We start from the raw sequence: 14,211 nt of genomic DNA, 5'->3' as shown, positions 1-14,211 counted from the left end.
AACCTTCAAAATCACAAATTCTACATCTAAGATGCTTCTTGGTTTGGCCTCTCCTCTTTGCCCCAAGTACATGATTCACTGCAGCCATTCCAAACTTCTTGGAGTCCCTCAAATGCAGTCTGTACTTACAATTACAGTGGGGCCTTGATTTACGAGTTTAATTCGTTCCGTGACACAGCTCATAACTCAAATTACTCGTATGTCAAATCAAAAGTGAACGAGTGAGACACATGATGCTGGGCTGATGTTGTGGCGTTCACTGTGACATTCGCTGCGCCAACTAGTGGTGGGCTATCTGAAGCTGGCTCATAACCTGAATTTTAGCCCGCAACTCAAAGCAAAAAATCGGCCGAGAGACGGCTCGTATCTCAAAAAACTTGTTAGTTGAGACACTCGTAAATCAAGGCCCCACTGTACCTGCCTTCCCCCATTTGTTTGTCTGCTTCTTCCCTGCCTAAGTCTAAGTATCCCTGAAAAAGATGGCTTCAATACATTACTATCCCCCTATCGACACCCTAATCATACTTTTTGTTATCTCCTTCTGAATACCCAGAGCATAGATCCAGCACAGTGCATTTCACTAGAGTGTGTCTTGCATGTATGTGTCTTCCACCAGACAGAGAGTGTTTGAAGGGCAGATACGAAATATTTGTACCTCTAGTGCCTACCCAACATGAGAAATTGTTTGATTCTCCTCTCTTTCTCCATCCCTCCCTCTTCCTTCCTTGTACCCCTGCTACCCCCCATTTTATAGATAAAAATGGCAACAGAAAGTATACAGGCAGGAACTTTAATCTGAACCCTACATCAGTAACACTTTAGAGCCAGAAGTCTTACTAAAGAAATAATAAAAGTGCTGCCCACCTTGCAGTCCTCAAGGCCATGATCTGAGGCCATGGTGAGACAGGTGCTCTCTTGTTCAGACACGTAAGTGAGCCTACTCACACTAGCCTGTGGACACATCAACTGAGACAACTCGCTCTCACAGGGGGGCTTCTGATGATGAGCTGCTGAGCCAAAAGATTCTGAAGCACACCTGAAAGAGAAAGCACCTCGTGACTAGAGGTGTCCATTCTGTTATTTAACATTATCTATACTAGCAAAAGCCAATCCTGTTTTGCCTACAATCTTATTAATCTTCAGACTCTGCAATAGACAGGGGTGGGCAAAAGTAGGTGTACAGTTGTGAGCACACAAGTTTATTCTTAGATTATAGGTTTACATTATGGGTTTAATCTTATACTTATTTTATTACAGCTGTAAATCTAATTTTGTTTATCCATGAATACACGTATATTATATTTGATAAAGCAATAAATTTACTGTCAAAAATTATATATATACAAGAGGCCCGTTGCACGAAGAGAACCGTGCAATAGGCCTTCGTTCCCCTGGCTGCCGGCACCGGTTTTCCTCCGGCACCCACGACCCAGGCCTTCGCTCTGGCCGCAGCGGAGAAGCGAAGCCTCTTCAGCCTTCAGTCTTCGCTGCTCCAGCTCAAGCCTTCTGTCTTTACTCCGCACCTGCATATGCAAATTAACCACCACCTTTGTTGGGTTAATTTGCATGCTCTCCTGATTGGCTGGTGAGCGTAGGAGAGGGATGGTCAATTTACATGTTTGTCTATTATTAGGTTAAGATACATACATATATCTATATATGTCTGTAATTTTTGAATGTTAACTTACGCCTTTTCAAAAAATTAAACTTTAGAAAATTCCTATAACTTGAAGGTTAAGTTACTTTATGCCTACCCTGATAAACTTGTCATAAAATCTGTGAAATAAGTTTCTTATTCTAACTCTTGAAAAAGTATTTACCCATCTTACTAGTGTTAAAAATGCAAATCCTATATAATAAAACCCTAATATGCAAATCGACTGAACAGCAGAATGACCTGTCGCTATGATGCACAGACCACCAGGGGGCAGATGCTCAACACAGGAGCTGCCTCCTGGTGGTCAGTGTGCTCCAACCGGGGGAGCGCCGCTCAGTCAGAAGCCAGGCTTGTGGCTGGCGAGCACAGTGGTGGTGGCGGGAACCTCTCCCACCTCCACTATAGGCAGATGGTAAGGAGCAAGGGCCCCAGACTGCGAGAGCCCTGGATTGCGAGAGGGATGTCTGACCACCGGCTTAGGCCCAATCCCAGGGTGATTGGGCCTAAGACGGCAGGCGGACATCCCCCGAGGTGTCCCAGACCACGAGAGGGCACAGGCCGGGTTGAGGGCCCTGCCCCAGTGCACGAATTTCATGCACCAGGCCCCTAGTGAATACTATAAGAGAAAAAAATCCAAAATTAATGCTATTTAAAATGCTATTAAGAAAACAGAGGAAGGGGAAGATGGCGGCGATATAGGCAGACGCGTCCCAGGTCGTGTCCCGGAGCAAATGGAGTCAGCAGCTGAAACTAGTAACACCCACACCGAATTGGCGAAATTGCTCAGCTGGTGAGACGGTTTGCAGCCGTGAAGAGCAGAACTCCCCAGGAAAGGTAAAAAAACCAGGGATTTGGGCAGGAAAGTTTGCCAGACCTCTGAACCCAGAGAGTCGGAGGGAGACCGCGCGGCAGCCGCGTCCCTTGGGACAGGCACAGCCCCTGACAGGGGAAAGGAGAACCGCGGGATTCCTGGCGCCGCCGGGGGAATTGAGAGCTCAGTGCTGTGATCACAGAGGACTGAGCCTAAAGGGGGCAGCCTGAAGAGCTGACCAGACCATGCAGTCCCGGTAAGAGAAGAAGCTTACAGAAACCAAGCCTTCCCCGTTTCCACGGCCGGCATTTGTTTGATTGTTTTCACTGAATCCTGTTCATGGGACATTTCGGATACAGACACTCACCTGTGCTGAAGAGAGGGAGAGTGTGCGGAGGAGTGGAATCTGGGGAGAGACTGAAGAGAGAGGGGGGGTCGGGAGAGGTGGCAGCGAATTGAGTGCTGAGACACCCCCCGAGCCCAGGTCTGGGGCAGACATTCTCTCCGGAGAGTGAGACTCCTCCCCCCAGCCCCCAGGCAAGGAGCACAGCCACACCCAGATTCCACCCTGTAGGAGATCAAGGATTAAAATAATCTGATCAATCCCTGGGAGTTAACAGGGTCTGGCCTATAGAGGGATTTTCAATCCCAGCAACAACACAGCGCCGGTAACTAACTATTACGCAGCCAGCTCTGGGCAGTGAACTTCCACTGGACAGAGAGGCCCTATAGCCTCAGAGGCCAACCCCAGAACACTGCCACCCAGAGGCTGACCCACAAACTGACTCTTTGCTAAACACAAAATAAGGCAGTCTGGGAAAGAAATGCGGCCTGCTTTAAAATAAGGACTGTGGTTTACAACACAGAGGAACAGTGTATCGCAGGGGAACTCAACACTCTCCTGAATACCTGGCAGGTCTAAGGCGAGCCACACTGAAGAATAGAAGAACCGAGGGACCTTCACTACTGCAAGTCTTTTTTTTTTTTTTTTTTTTTTCTTTTTTCACCTTTTAACTAAGAAACCAATTTTTTTCTTCTTCTTTTTTCTTTTCTTTCTTTTTTTTTTTTTTTCTTCTTTTCCATCACCTCATTTTACCCTTTTAACTACTACCCTCTTATTTTTAACCAGTATTATTACTGCTACCATTTTACCATTTTTTAAAGTGTCATTTTATTTTCTCTTTATTTTATTTTGGGATTAGTGTTCTCCATTCTATTTTCATCGTTATATTATTGGTTGTTTCTAGTTTGCATTCATCTCCAGGGAGCTGTTGCTGGAATCTGTTGGGATTAATGGCGGTTCTATAGGAGTATTCTCCTCATATTATAAGTCTCTTCCCCTCTTCCACTTCATTCTCTCTTTTCGCTCTTTTATTTTCTTTTTTCTCCTTTTTTTTTCTTTCTTTTTTCTTGTCTTTTCTTTTCTTGCTTTTTTCCCCCTCCTTTTTCCCAATTTCATTTTTGCACTCTTTTTTTTTTTTTTGGTCCCTACTTTTCTTTTCTTTTTTCTCTTTTATCTTTTTCCCTTCCATCCTCCTTATCCCCTAATTCTCTTAATTCGGGTGGTCACCTTTATTTGGGGTTATTAATATCGTGAATATATTTGTGTATACTGCCGGGTACGTGGTGCCTTGTTGTGTTGTATTTTGTGCCTTTAAATCAACGCAGCAGATCGAAGCTACAGCAACCTCCAGAGCACCACACCCTCTGCTGAGGAACAGCAGCTGTATGTGAAGCCTCGCCCCACCAGCCAGAAGAGCCACCTCAGCTGTGAACAGCACACACCAGAGGAGCTGCTGCCAACTGAAGAGCAGCTGCTACCGCAACCGCCCGAAGAGCAACCACAGACCAAGGAGTCACTGCCACCAAGGGAGCAACCACTGAACGACTCAACGTCTAGATATGTCAGTGAGATCAAACATGGGTAGACAAAGAAACCCCCAAAGGAAAGAGAAGGAGGGCTCTCCAGAAAAGCAGCTAAGTAATACAGAGGCATGCAACATGACAGACAAAGAATTCAGAATAAGGGTCCTAGAGTGCATAAACCGGATGGAGGAAAAAATCGACATCCTCTGCAAGAAGCAAGAAGAAACAGATGAAAAAATCGATAACATATGGAAGAAGCTAGAAGAAACAGATGAAAAAATCAACAACTTAAGTAAGACCCAAGAAGAAATGAAGAGTGATATAGCTGCAATGAAAAACTCCATTGAAAGTATCAACAGTAGACTAGGAGAAGCGGAGGACCGAATTAGTGAATTAGAAGACAAGGAAGCAAAACACACCCAAAATGTACTGCAATTGGAGAAAAAAATTAAAACACAGGAGGAGAGCCTAAGGGAGCTTTGGGACAACATGAAACGAAACAACATACGAATAATAGGGGTACCAGAACAACAGAAGGATGAACAAGGATTAGAAAACCTATTAGAAGAAATAATATCAGAAAACTTCCCTGAGGTGGGGAAGAAAAAAGTCACACAAGCCCAGAGAGTCCCAAACAAGGTGAACCCGAAAAGACCCACACCAAGACACATCATAATTACCATGGCAAATGTTCAGGACAAAGAGAGAATCTTACAGGCTGCAAGAGAGAGACGGAAAGTTACATACAAGGGATCGCCCATTAGATTGTCAAATGATTTCTCAACAGAAACACATCAGGCCAGAAAAGAATGGACAGAAATTTACAAAGTGATGCAAAGCAAAGGACTGAATCCAAGAATACTCTATCCAGCAAGGCTATCATTCAAACTTGAAGGGGAAATAAGAAGCTTCACAGACAAAAAAAGGCTAAGGGAGTTTATCACCACCAAGCCAGCAATGCAAGGAATGCTAAAGGGACTGGTATAAAAATAATAAAAAGCTCAGAAAGAAAACAGCCTCACACACAAAAACAGAAATGGCTACAAACAAGTACCTTTCAATAATAACTTTAAACGTAAACGGACTAAATGCTCCAAACAAAAGACATCGAGTGGCTGAATGGATAAAAAAACATGACCCATACATCTGCTGTCTACAAGAAACCCACCTCATTAGAAGGGACTCACACAGACTGAAAGTGAAAGGATGGAAAAATATCTTTCAGGCAAATGGAAAGGAAAAGAAAGCTGAGGTAGCAATACTTATATCGGACAAAATAGACGTCAAAGTGAAGGCCATAACAAGAGATAAGGAAGGCCATTTCATAATACTAAAGGGATCAATACAACAAGAAGATATAACTCTGGTAAACATATATGCACCCAATGCAGGAGCACCCAAATTCATAAAAAAACTCCTGGAAGATATCAAAGGAGAGATCGACAACAATACAATCATAGTAGGGGACTTTAATACACCACTGACAGCACTGGATAAGCCCTCTAGACAAACAATCAGCAAAGATACAGCAATCCTAAATGACTCACTAGATCAGATGGACTTAATAGACATCATCAGAACACTCCACCCCAAAGCCAGGGAATATACATTCTACTCAAATGCTCATAAGACATATTCAAAAATAGACCATATATTGGGTCACAAGCAAAGTATCCCCAAATTCAAGAAGATTGAAATCATAAAAAGCATCTTCACAGACCACGATGGCATAATATTAGAAATAAACTACAATAAAAACAACCAAAAATACTCAAACACCTGGAAGCTGAATAGCATGCTATTAAATATTGATTGGGTTACCAATGAGATCAAAGAAGAAATTAAAAACATCCTGGAAACTAATGACAATGAAAACACAACAATCCAAAACCTATGGGACACAATGAAAGCAGTCTTGAGAGGGAAGTTTATAGCTCTACAGGCCTATCTCAAAAAACAAGAAAACATGGTAGTAAATCATCTAACTCTACAACTCAAAGAATTAGAAAGAGAGCAACAAGAAAACCCCAGAGTGAGCAGAAGGAAGGAAATAATAAAGATTAGAGCAGAAATAAATGACATAGAGACCAAAAAAACAATACAGAAAATCAATGAAACCAAGAGCTGGTTCTTTGAAAGGATAAACAAGATTGACAAACCTCTAGCCAGACTCACCAAGAAGCAAAGAGAGAGGACCCAAATAAACAAAATCAGAAACGATAGAGGCGAAATAACAACAGACCCCACAGAAATACAAATGATCATTAAAAACTACTATGGACAGCTCTACTCCAACAAACTAGACAACCTGGAGGAAATAGACAAATTCCTAGAAAAATACAACATTCCAAAACTCAATCAGGAAGAATCTAAAAATCTCAACAGGCCAATAACTATGGAAGAAATTGAAGCAGTCATCAAAAAGCTTCCATCAAACAAAAGCCCAGGACCAGACGGCTTCACAGGGGAGTTTTACCAAACATTCAAGGAAGAACTAAAACCTATCCTCCTCAGACTACTACAAAAAATTCAAGAGGAAGGAACACTTCCAAGCTCATTCTATGAAGCCAGCATCACCCTAATACCAAAACCAGGCAAAGACAACACAATGAAAGAGAACTACAGGCCAATATCCCTCATGAACATAGATGCCAAAATCCTCAACAAAATCTTAGCAAATCGGATCCAGCAGTACATCAGAAAGATCATACACCATGACCAAGTAGGATTTATCCCAGGGATGCAAGGATGGTACAATATCCGCAAATCAATCAACGTGATACATCACATAAACAAACTGAAAGAAAAAAACCACATGGTCATATCAATTGATGCAGAAAAAGCATTTGACAAAATTCAACACCCATTTTTGATAAAAACTCTCAGCAAGGTGGGAGTAGAAGGATCATACCTCAACATAATAAAAGCCATATATGACAGGCCCACAGCCAACATCATACTCAATGGGCAAAAACTAACACCATTTCCCCTAAGAACAGGAACAAGACAGGGATGCCCCCTCTCACCACTCCTGTTCAACATAGTACTGGAAGTGTTAGCCATTGCAATTCGGCAAGAAGAAGAAATAAAAGGCATCCAAATTGGAAAAGAGGAAGTAAAACTGTCCTTATTTGCAGACGACATGATATTATACATACAAAACCCCAGAGACTCCATCCAAAAGCTACTAGACTTAATACATGAATTTGGCAATGTAGCAGGATACAAAATTAACCCCAAGAAATCTGAGGCATTTCTATACACCAGTAGTGAACTTTCAGAAAGAGAGATTATAAAAGCAATCCCGTTTACCATTGCACCAAAAAAATTAAGCTACCTAGGAATCAACTTAACTAAAGAGGTAAAAGACCTCTACTCAGAAAACTACAGGACGTTGAAAAAAGATATAGAGGAAGACATAAACAGATGGAAGAACATACCGTGTTCCTGGATTGGTAGAATCAACATCATTAAAATGTCCATACTACCCAAAGCAATCTATAAATTCAACGCACTTCCCATTAAAATACCAACGGCATACTTCAGAGATCTAGAACGAACTCTCCAAAAATTCATCTGGAATAAAAAAAGACCCCGAATAGCTGCAGCAATCCTGAAAAAGAACAAAGTAGGTGGGATCTCAATACCAGATATCAAGTTGTATTACAAAGCCACTGTTCTCAAAACTGCCTGGTACTGGCACAAGAATAGGCATATAGATCAATGGAATAGAATAGAGAGCCCAGAAATCGGCCCGAACCAATATGCTCAATTAATATTTGACAAAGGAGGCAAGAACATACAATGGAGCCAAGATAGTCTCTTCAATAAATGGTGTTGGGAAAATTGGACAGATATATGCAAGAAAATGAAACTAGACCACCAACTTACACCATACACAAAGATAAACTCAAAATGGATAAAGGACTTAAATGTACGACAGGAAACCATAAAAATTCTAGAAGAATCCAAAGGCAACAAAATCTCAGACATATGCCGAAGCAATTTCTTCACTGACACAGCTCCTAGGGCACTTGAAACTAAAGAGAAAATAAACAAATGGGACTTCATCAAAATAAAAAGCTTCTGCACAGCAAAAGAAACCATCAACAAAACAACAAGAAAACCCACTGTGTGGGAAAACATATTTGCCAATGTCATATCTGATAAGGGCCTAATCTCCAAAATTTATAGGGAACTCATACAACTCAACAAAAGGAAGATAAACAATCCAATCAAAAAGTGGGCAAAGGACCTAAATAGACACCTTTCAAAAGAGGACATTCAGAAAGCCAAGAGACATATGAAAACATGCTCAAAGTCACTAATCATCCGAGAGATGCAAATCAAAACAACAATGAGGTATCATCTCACACCTGTCAGACTGGCTATCATCAACAAATCAACAAACGACAAGTGCTGGAGAGGATGTGGAGAAAAAGGATCACTTGTGCACTGCTGGTGGGAATGCAGACTGGTGCAGCCACTATGGAAGACAGTATGGAGTTTCCTTAAAAAACTGAAAATGGAACTCCCATTTGACCCTGTGATCCCACTTCTAGGATTATATCCCAAGAAACCAGAAACACGAATCAGAAAGGATATATGCACCCCTATGTTCATAGCAGCACAATTCACCATAGCTAAGATCTGGAAACAGCCTAAGTGCCCATCAGTAGATGAATGGATTAGAAAACTGTGGTACATCTACACGATGGAATACTATGCTGCTGTAAAAAGAAAGGAACTCTTACCATTTGCAACGTCATGGATGGAACTGGAGAGCATTATGCTAAGTGAAATAAGCCAGTCAATGAAGGAAAAATACCACATGATCTCACTCATTCATGGATAATAGAGACCATTATAAACTTTTGAACAATAATAGATACAGAGGCAGAGCTGCCTCAAACAGATTGTCAAACTGCAGCGGGAAGGCCGGGGAGGGTTGGGGGGCAGGAGGTAGGGGGGTAAGAGATCAACTAAAGGACTTGTATGCATGCATATAAGCATAACCAATGGACATAAGACACTGGGGGATAGGGGAGGCTAGGGGACTGTCTAGGGCGGGGTGATAAAATGGACACATATGTAATACCCTTTGTAATACTTAAAGCAATAAAAAAAAAAAAAAAAAACTCAAAAAAAAAAAAAAAAAAAAGAAAAAAAAAAAAAAAAAAAAAAAAAAAGAAAACAGTGAGATCAACACTCTCATCACACACTGAAGATAAGGGTGAAAGTCTTTAAGACCCTTCTAGAAATAATTTGCTAATAGAGAGAGCCTTCAAATATACTTACTCCCAACCTGGTAATTTCATTTCTAGATATCTATCCTAAGGAAATCAGTGAAAACAGAGAAAAAATTTTATGAGCAAAATTGTTCATCTCAATATCACTCTAATGGCAGACACAATGTAGTAAGTATCCACCAGGAGCATGTAAACCACGACAGATTCATTACACAATCTGTAACATTACTAATTTTCTTTTAAATACAGGGAATTATTATAAGCGGAAAAAACAAGAGTATAGCAAATTTGCACAAAAAATGGCTTGAATGAAATCGACAAAATATTTACAATGGTTACCTTTGAGCAATGAATCTATAACTAATTTTCTTTTATGTACTTTTTTCTTATATTGAGTATGTATTTTTATTATTTAAAGAAAAAAGGTAAGCACCTACCCTGATAAACTCGTTCCAGAAACTTCACTAGGAGAAGAATGACTCAGTGGAGTGGTGGAAGGTCTGAAGCTATCCTGATCATCTTCTGAACTATGTCCACCATGCTCAGGAGAAGAATTTTTCAAATCTATCAGAAAGATGTAGTTTCTAATGAGAACAGGAAAAAAACCTACTCTCTATAATTTTGTGAAATGTGATCAATTATTCTGATACTTACCAACATTTTTAGGTGAGATTAAGAAATGTTTTCCAAAAGTCACATGCTTTTCACTGCTACTTGTTTCACTAACATATTCATTTTGCCTCTGATTTTCTCTATTAGTTTGCATTTCTTCACACTCTTCTGACAGTGAAAAGGGGCCCTTTACTAATGAATAACTATTAGATGTTGGAATGGATATTGAGGTAGCTTTTTCACTGTTACCAGTATCTGGTAATTTGTCGTCAATGGAATATGTCTTCACATCAACTATTGCACTCTCACTCTCTCTTATATTTGTAATAACTGAATTTGACGAGTCTGTTGTTCTAAATGATTCCTGGTTTTCACTCTCTCTGTTTTCACCATAAAAAGCAGCTGGAGTATTTTCTTCTGATTCCCTTACACTTATACTAGTAGCATCTAAGTCCACTGTATGGATGTCTTGTGTAGTGTGTTCTTTTGGCAAAGATAAATCCCAAATGTCAGACATACCAGTTCTTGAAAAGTTTCCCAGTCCACCTTCACATCTACTAAACTCCGTTTTTCTAAGGTATTTCTCCATATCAAATGCACTGGATCCATTACTTTTTTCTAAATCATTAGCTATGAAATGAGACACAATGGAAACGTCCTGTTGTTCACCATCTTCCTGAAAAGTCTTCTCTCTGGTTTTATTTGAAAGTGCCTTGATCATGGCAGCAAGTTGGGAAGGATCAGTACTCACTGATGCATCTGCAATCGCTGAAGCAATGGTGCTTATCCTAAGTACAGAATCATCACCATCAGGTAGTTTGCCTTTACATCTTTGGGGTTTGCAATTCATGAAGAAAGTATCCTAGAAATGAGAAAATTTACATCAGATAAATTTACCTCAGTCCATAAACAGGTACATTTTAATCATTACTTATAAACTAGAGGCCCGGTGCACGAATTTGTGCATGGGTGAGGTCCCTCAGTCTGGCCAGTGATTGGGGCTGATCAGGGCTGTTTCACCCAGTCCCGATCAGGGCCGACTGGGGCCAGCCAGCCGGGGGGAGGGACCATGGGAGGTTGGCTGGGCCGCTGGAGGTTGACTGTGGGAACACAATGACTACCAGGGGGCAGCTCCTGCATTGAGCGTCTGCCCCCTGGTGGGTCAGTGTGTATCATAGTGGCTGGTTGACCAGTCGTAACAGCTGCTTAGGCTTTTTAAAAAATATATATTTTTTTATTTCAGATAGGGAGAGGGAGAGAGAGATAGAAACATCCACGATGAGAGAGAATCATGGATCAGTTGCCTCTTGCACGCCCCCTATTGAGCCCAAAACCCAGGCAGGTGCCCTTGACCGGAATTGAACCCAGGACCCTTTGGTCCACAGGCCAAAGCTCTATCCGCTGAGCCAAACCGGTTAGGGGGCTTTTATATATATAGATGCTAGACAAGATTTAATAGCAGCAAAAACTTAAGGGTATAGCAGTGAAGCATCCTAAAAAAAAAATAAATAAGACTGCTGCTATCAACTTCAATTGTTGAATACTGAATTGCTTATGTAATCTCATTATCAATTGTTAAAAAAAAATCTTCAGGAGTAAAAGATGCTAAAAAGGAATCAGAAAAATAATTTAAAACCAAAAAATTAAGAAAATAAGATTGAGAAGCCATTGTGACATTGTGATTGCCAAGTATAGTTCTTGGTAATATCATCCAATTGTAGAATTATTTACAGGAGAGACAGAGAAAGACAAGTACCATGTGATTTCACTCATATGTGGAATCTAATGAACAAAATGAACTAACAAGCAAAACAGAGACAGACTAGAGAATAGCCTGACATCTGGGGGTGGAGAGCTAGGTGGAAGGCTGGAGAAATAGAGCAATAAAGAAAATAAGAGAAAGAACTCATGGATATGGACGACAATGCAGTGATTGCAAGGGGGGCAGGAGGTGGAGGGTATAGGGGGATAAATGGCGATGGACAGAGATTGATTTGGGGTGGTAAACCCACGATACAGTGTACAAATGATGTGTCAAATTATACACCTGAAACCTGTATAATTTTGTTAACCAGTATCAACTCAATAAATTCAAGTTTTTACAAAAGGATTTATAGGCAAGACATAAATAGGAATCAAGAATAAAAAATTAAAGTGGAACCAAATAATAGAAACAAACACATTTAATATTCAAAAATGCAAGTTAAGAACTTCTGCCTCCAATAAGAACAAACTAATACAAACCAATTCTTGCTGAGAGCAATTACAACTGGAGAGCATATTCAAAAACATCCCTTAAATGGCATTGGAAAGCTTTAAAAAAAAAGAATAAAAAACTATGAGGCCAAAATTCAAAAGAAAGAATCCCAAACAGGTGAGTCCATTACTGGAGATGCTTTCCCTAGGGAATCTGCTGTTTCAAGAGGCAGCTCATTAAATTTCAAGAAGCAGACAAGCAAAGCTGTTCTTACGGGAGTAAGAGTATAAAATCTCAAGTTCAGTATTTGCCAATTATGGCAGGCAGTGACCCTGATAAACATCATAATTTAGGGAGAGACCACAAAGGACTACACCCTAGGAGTCAAAGTAAACAAAAATTAGACTGGCCCTCCTACAGACTGAGGCTCAGTTCTAATGGCCTCAACTCAAAAACCAAAGTAGAGTAATCTGAGATTGCGAGAGTTCTCTGCTTCCTTTCAGAAGCAAACATAAATCCTGTCTGGAAGATATCATCCCCCATGACCTCCAATTATTTCAACAACTTTTCCTATAAAAGTCCACCACTCAATCAATGACACATGATGTTTCAAGATAATGTGGCCCAAGTACAAGAGAAACAGACCTATCGGAGATCCAGAAAATAGTCATCAAAATCCAAAACACATCTGAATCTAAAACATAAAATCTAACATAAAGCCCTGACCGGTTTGGCTCAGTGGACAGAGCATCAGCCTGCGGACCAAAGGGTCCCGGGTTTGATTCTGGTCAAGGGCATGTACCTTGGTTGCAGGCGCATCCCCAGTATGGGGTGTGCAGGAGGCAGCTGATCGATGTTGCTTGCTCATCGATGTTTCTAACTCTCTATCCCTCTCCCTTCCTCTCTGTAAAAAATCAATAAAATATATTTTTTTAAAAATCTAACATAAGGAGAACCAAGATGGCGGCATAGGTTAACGCCGGAGTTTGCTGCTTTGAACAACTACTTCAAAAGTGAAACTAAAAGACGGACGGGACATCACCCAGAACCACTGGAACGCTGGCTGAGTGGAAGTCCTACAACTAGGAGGAAAGAGAAACGCATACGGACACTCAGAGGAGGCGCAGTGCTGAAGTCAAATTCTGAGGTGCGGAGTGCGCGCGCAGAGCGGGCTGGCGGCGGAGGGCGCGGTTGGCGTTTTCAATCGGGAGGGAGTCGCAGACTCTGAGCTCCAGATCCGGGTGAGTCTTTAGGGTCCCAGACTCAAACGGAAGAAGCCCGACTGTCTGGCTTTGGTCAGAGCGAGTGCAGCTTTCTCTCCGAGGTTTGCAGCCGTTGCTGGGACTCAGAGAGGCAGAGCCCCTGGGGACAGGACTGAGAGCCGCCATAACTGCTCTCTCTGGCCCACCCTGTTGATCCTGTGCAACCCGCCCCGCCCAAGCCCTGCACACAGGCATTTGCTGGATAGCCTCAGGCAAAGGCTAGATTAGCACCTCCCTAGAGGACAGAAGTTCTCTCACTGCTGACACAGCTGATTCTCATAGCCACTTGGCCTGGAGGTCAAACCCTCCCTGGAATTAGCTACAACAATCAAGATTTAACTATAAGACCACGAACAAAGACCACTAGGGGGTGCATCAAGGAAGCATAACAAAATGCGGAGACAAAGAAACAGGACAAAATTGTCAATGGAAGATATAGAGTTCAGAACCACACTTTTAAGGTCTCTCAAGAACTGTTTAGAAGCCGCCGATAAACTTAATGAGATCTACAAGAAAACTAATGAGACCCTCGATCTTATATTGGGGAACCAACTAGA

General features: G+C 41.4%; 1 protein-coding gene across 1 annotated transcript in view; it reads right to left on the bottom strand.

Annotated features, from left to right (window-relative positions):
* The window catches only part of CEP192 (centrosomal protein 192), a 121,809-nt gene that overhangs the window by 50,084 nt on the left and 57,514 nt on the right, over positions 1-14,211 (bottom strand). Inside the window, exons 17-19 of the mRNA XM_081097299.1 lie at positions 10,238-11,057; positions 10,021-10,147; positions 865-1,036 (exon numbers count right to left, since the gene is read on the bottom strand). Of these exons, the coding sequence (XP_080953425.1) occupies positions 865-1,036; positions 10,021-10,147; positions 10,238-11,057 (1,119 nt within the window). The remainder of the gene's footprint in view (positions 1-864; positions 1,037-10,020; positions 10,148-10,237; positions 11,058-14,211) is intronic.

The sequence above is a fragment of the Myotis nattereri genome (assembly GCF_964212035.1).
Source record: "Myotis nattereri genome assembly, chromosome: 8".
Classification (NCBI taxonomy): Eukaryota; Metazoa; Chordata; class Mammalia; order Chiroptera; family Vespertilionidae; genus Myotis; species Myotis nattereri.
This window is presented reverse-complemented; position numbering and strand designations above follow the sequence as displayed.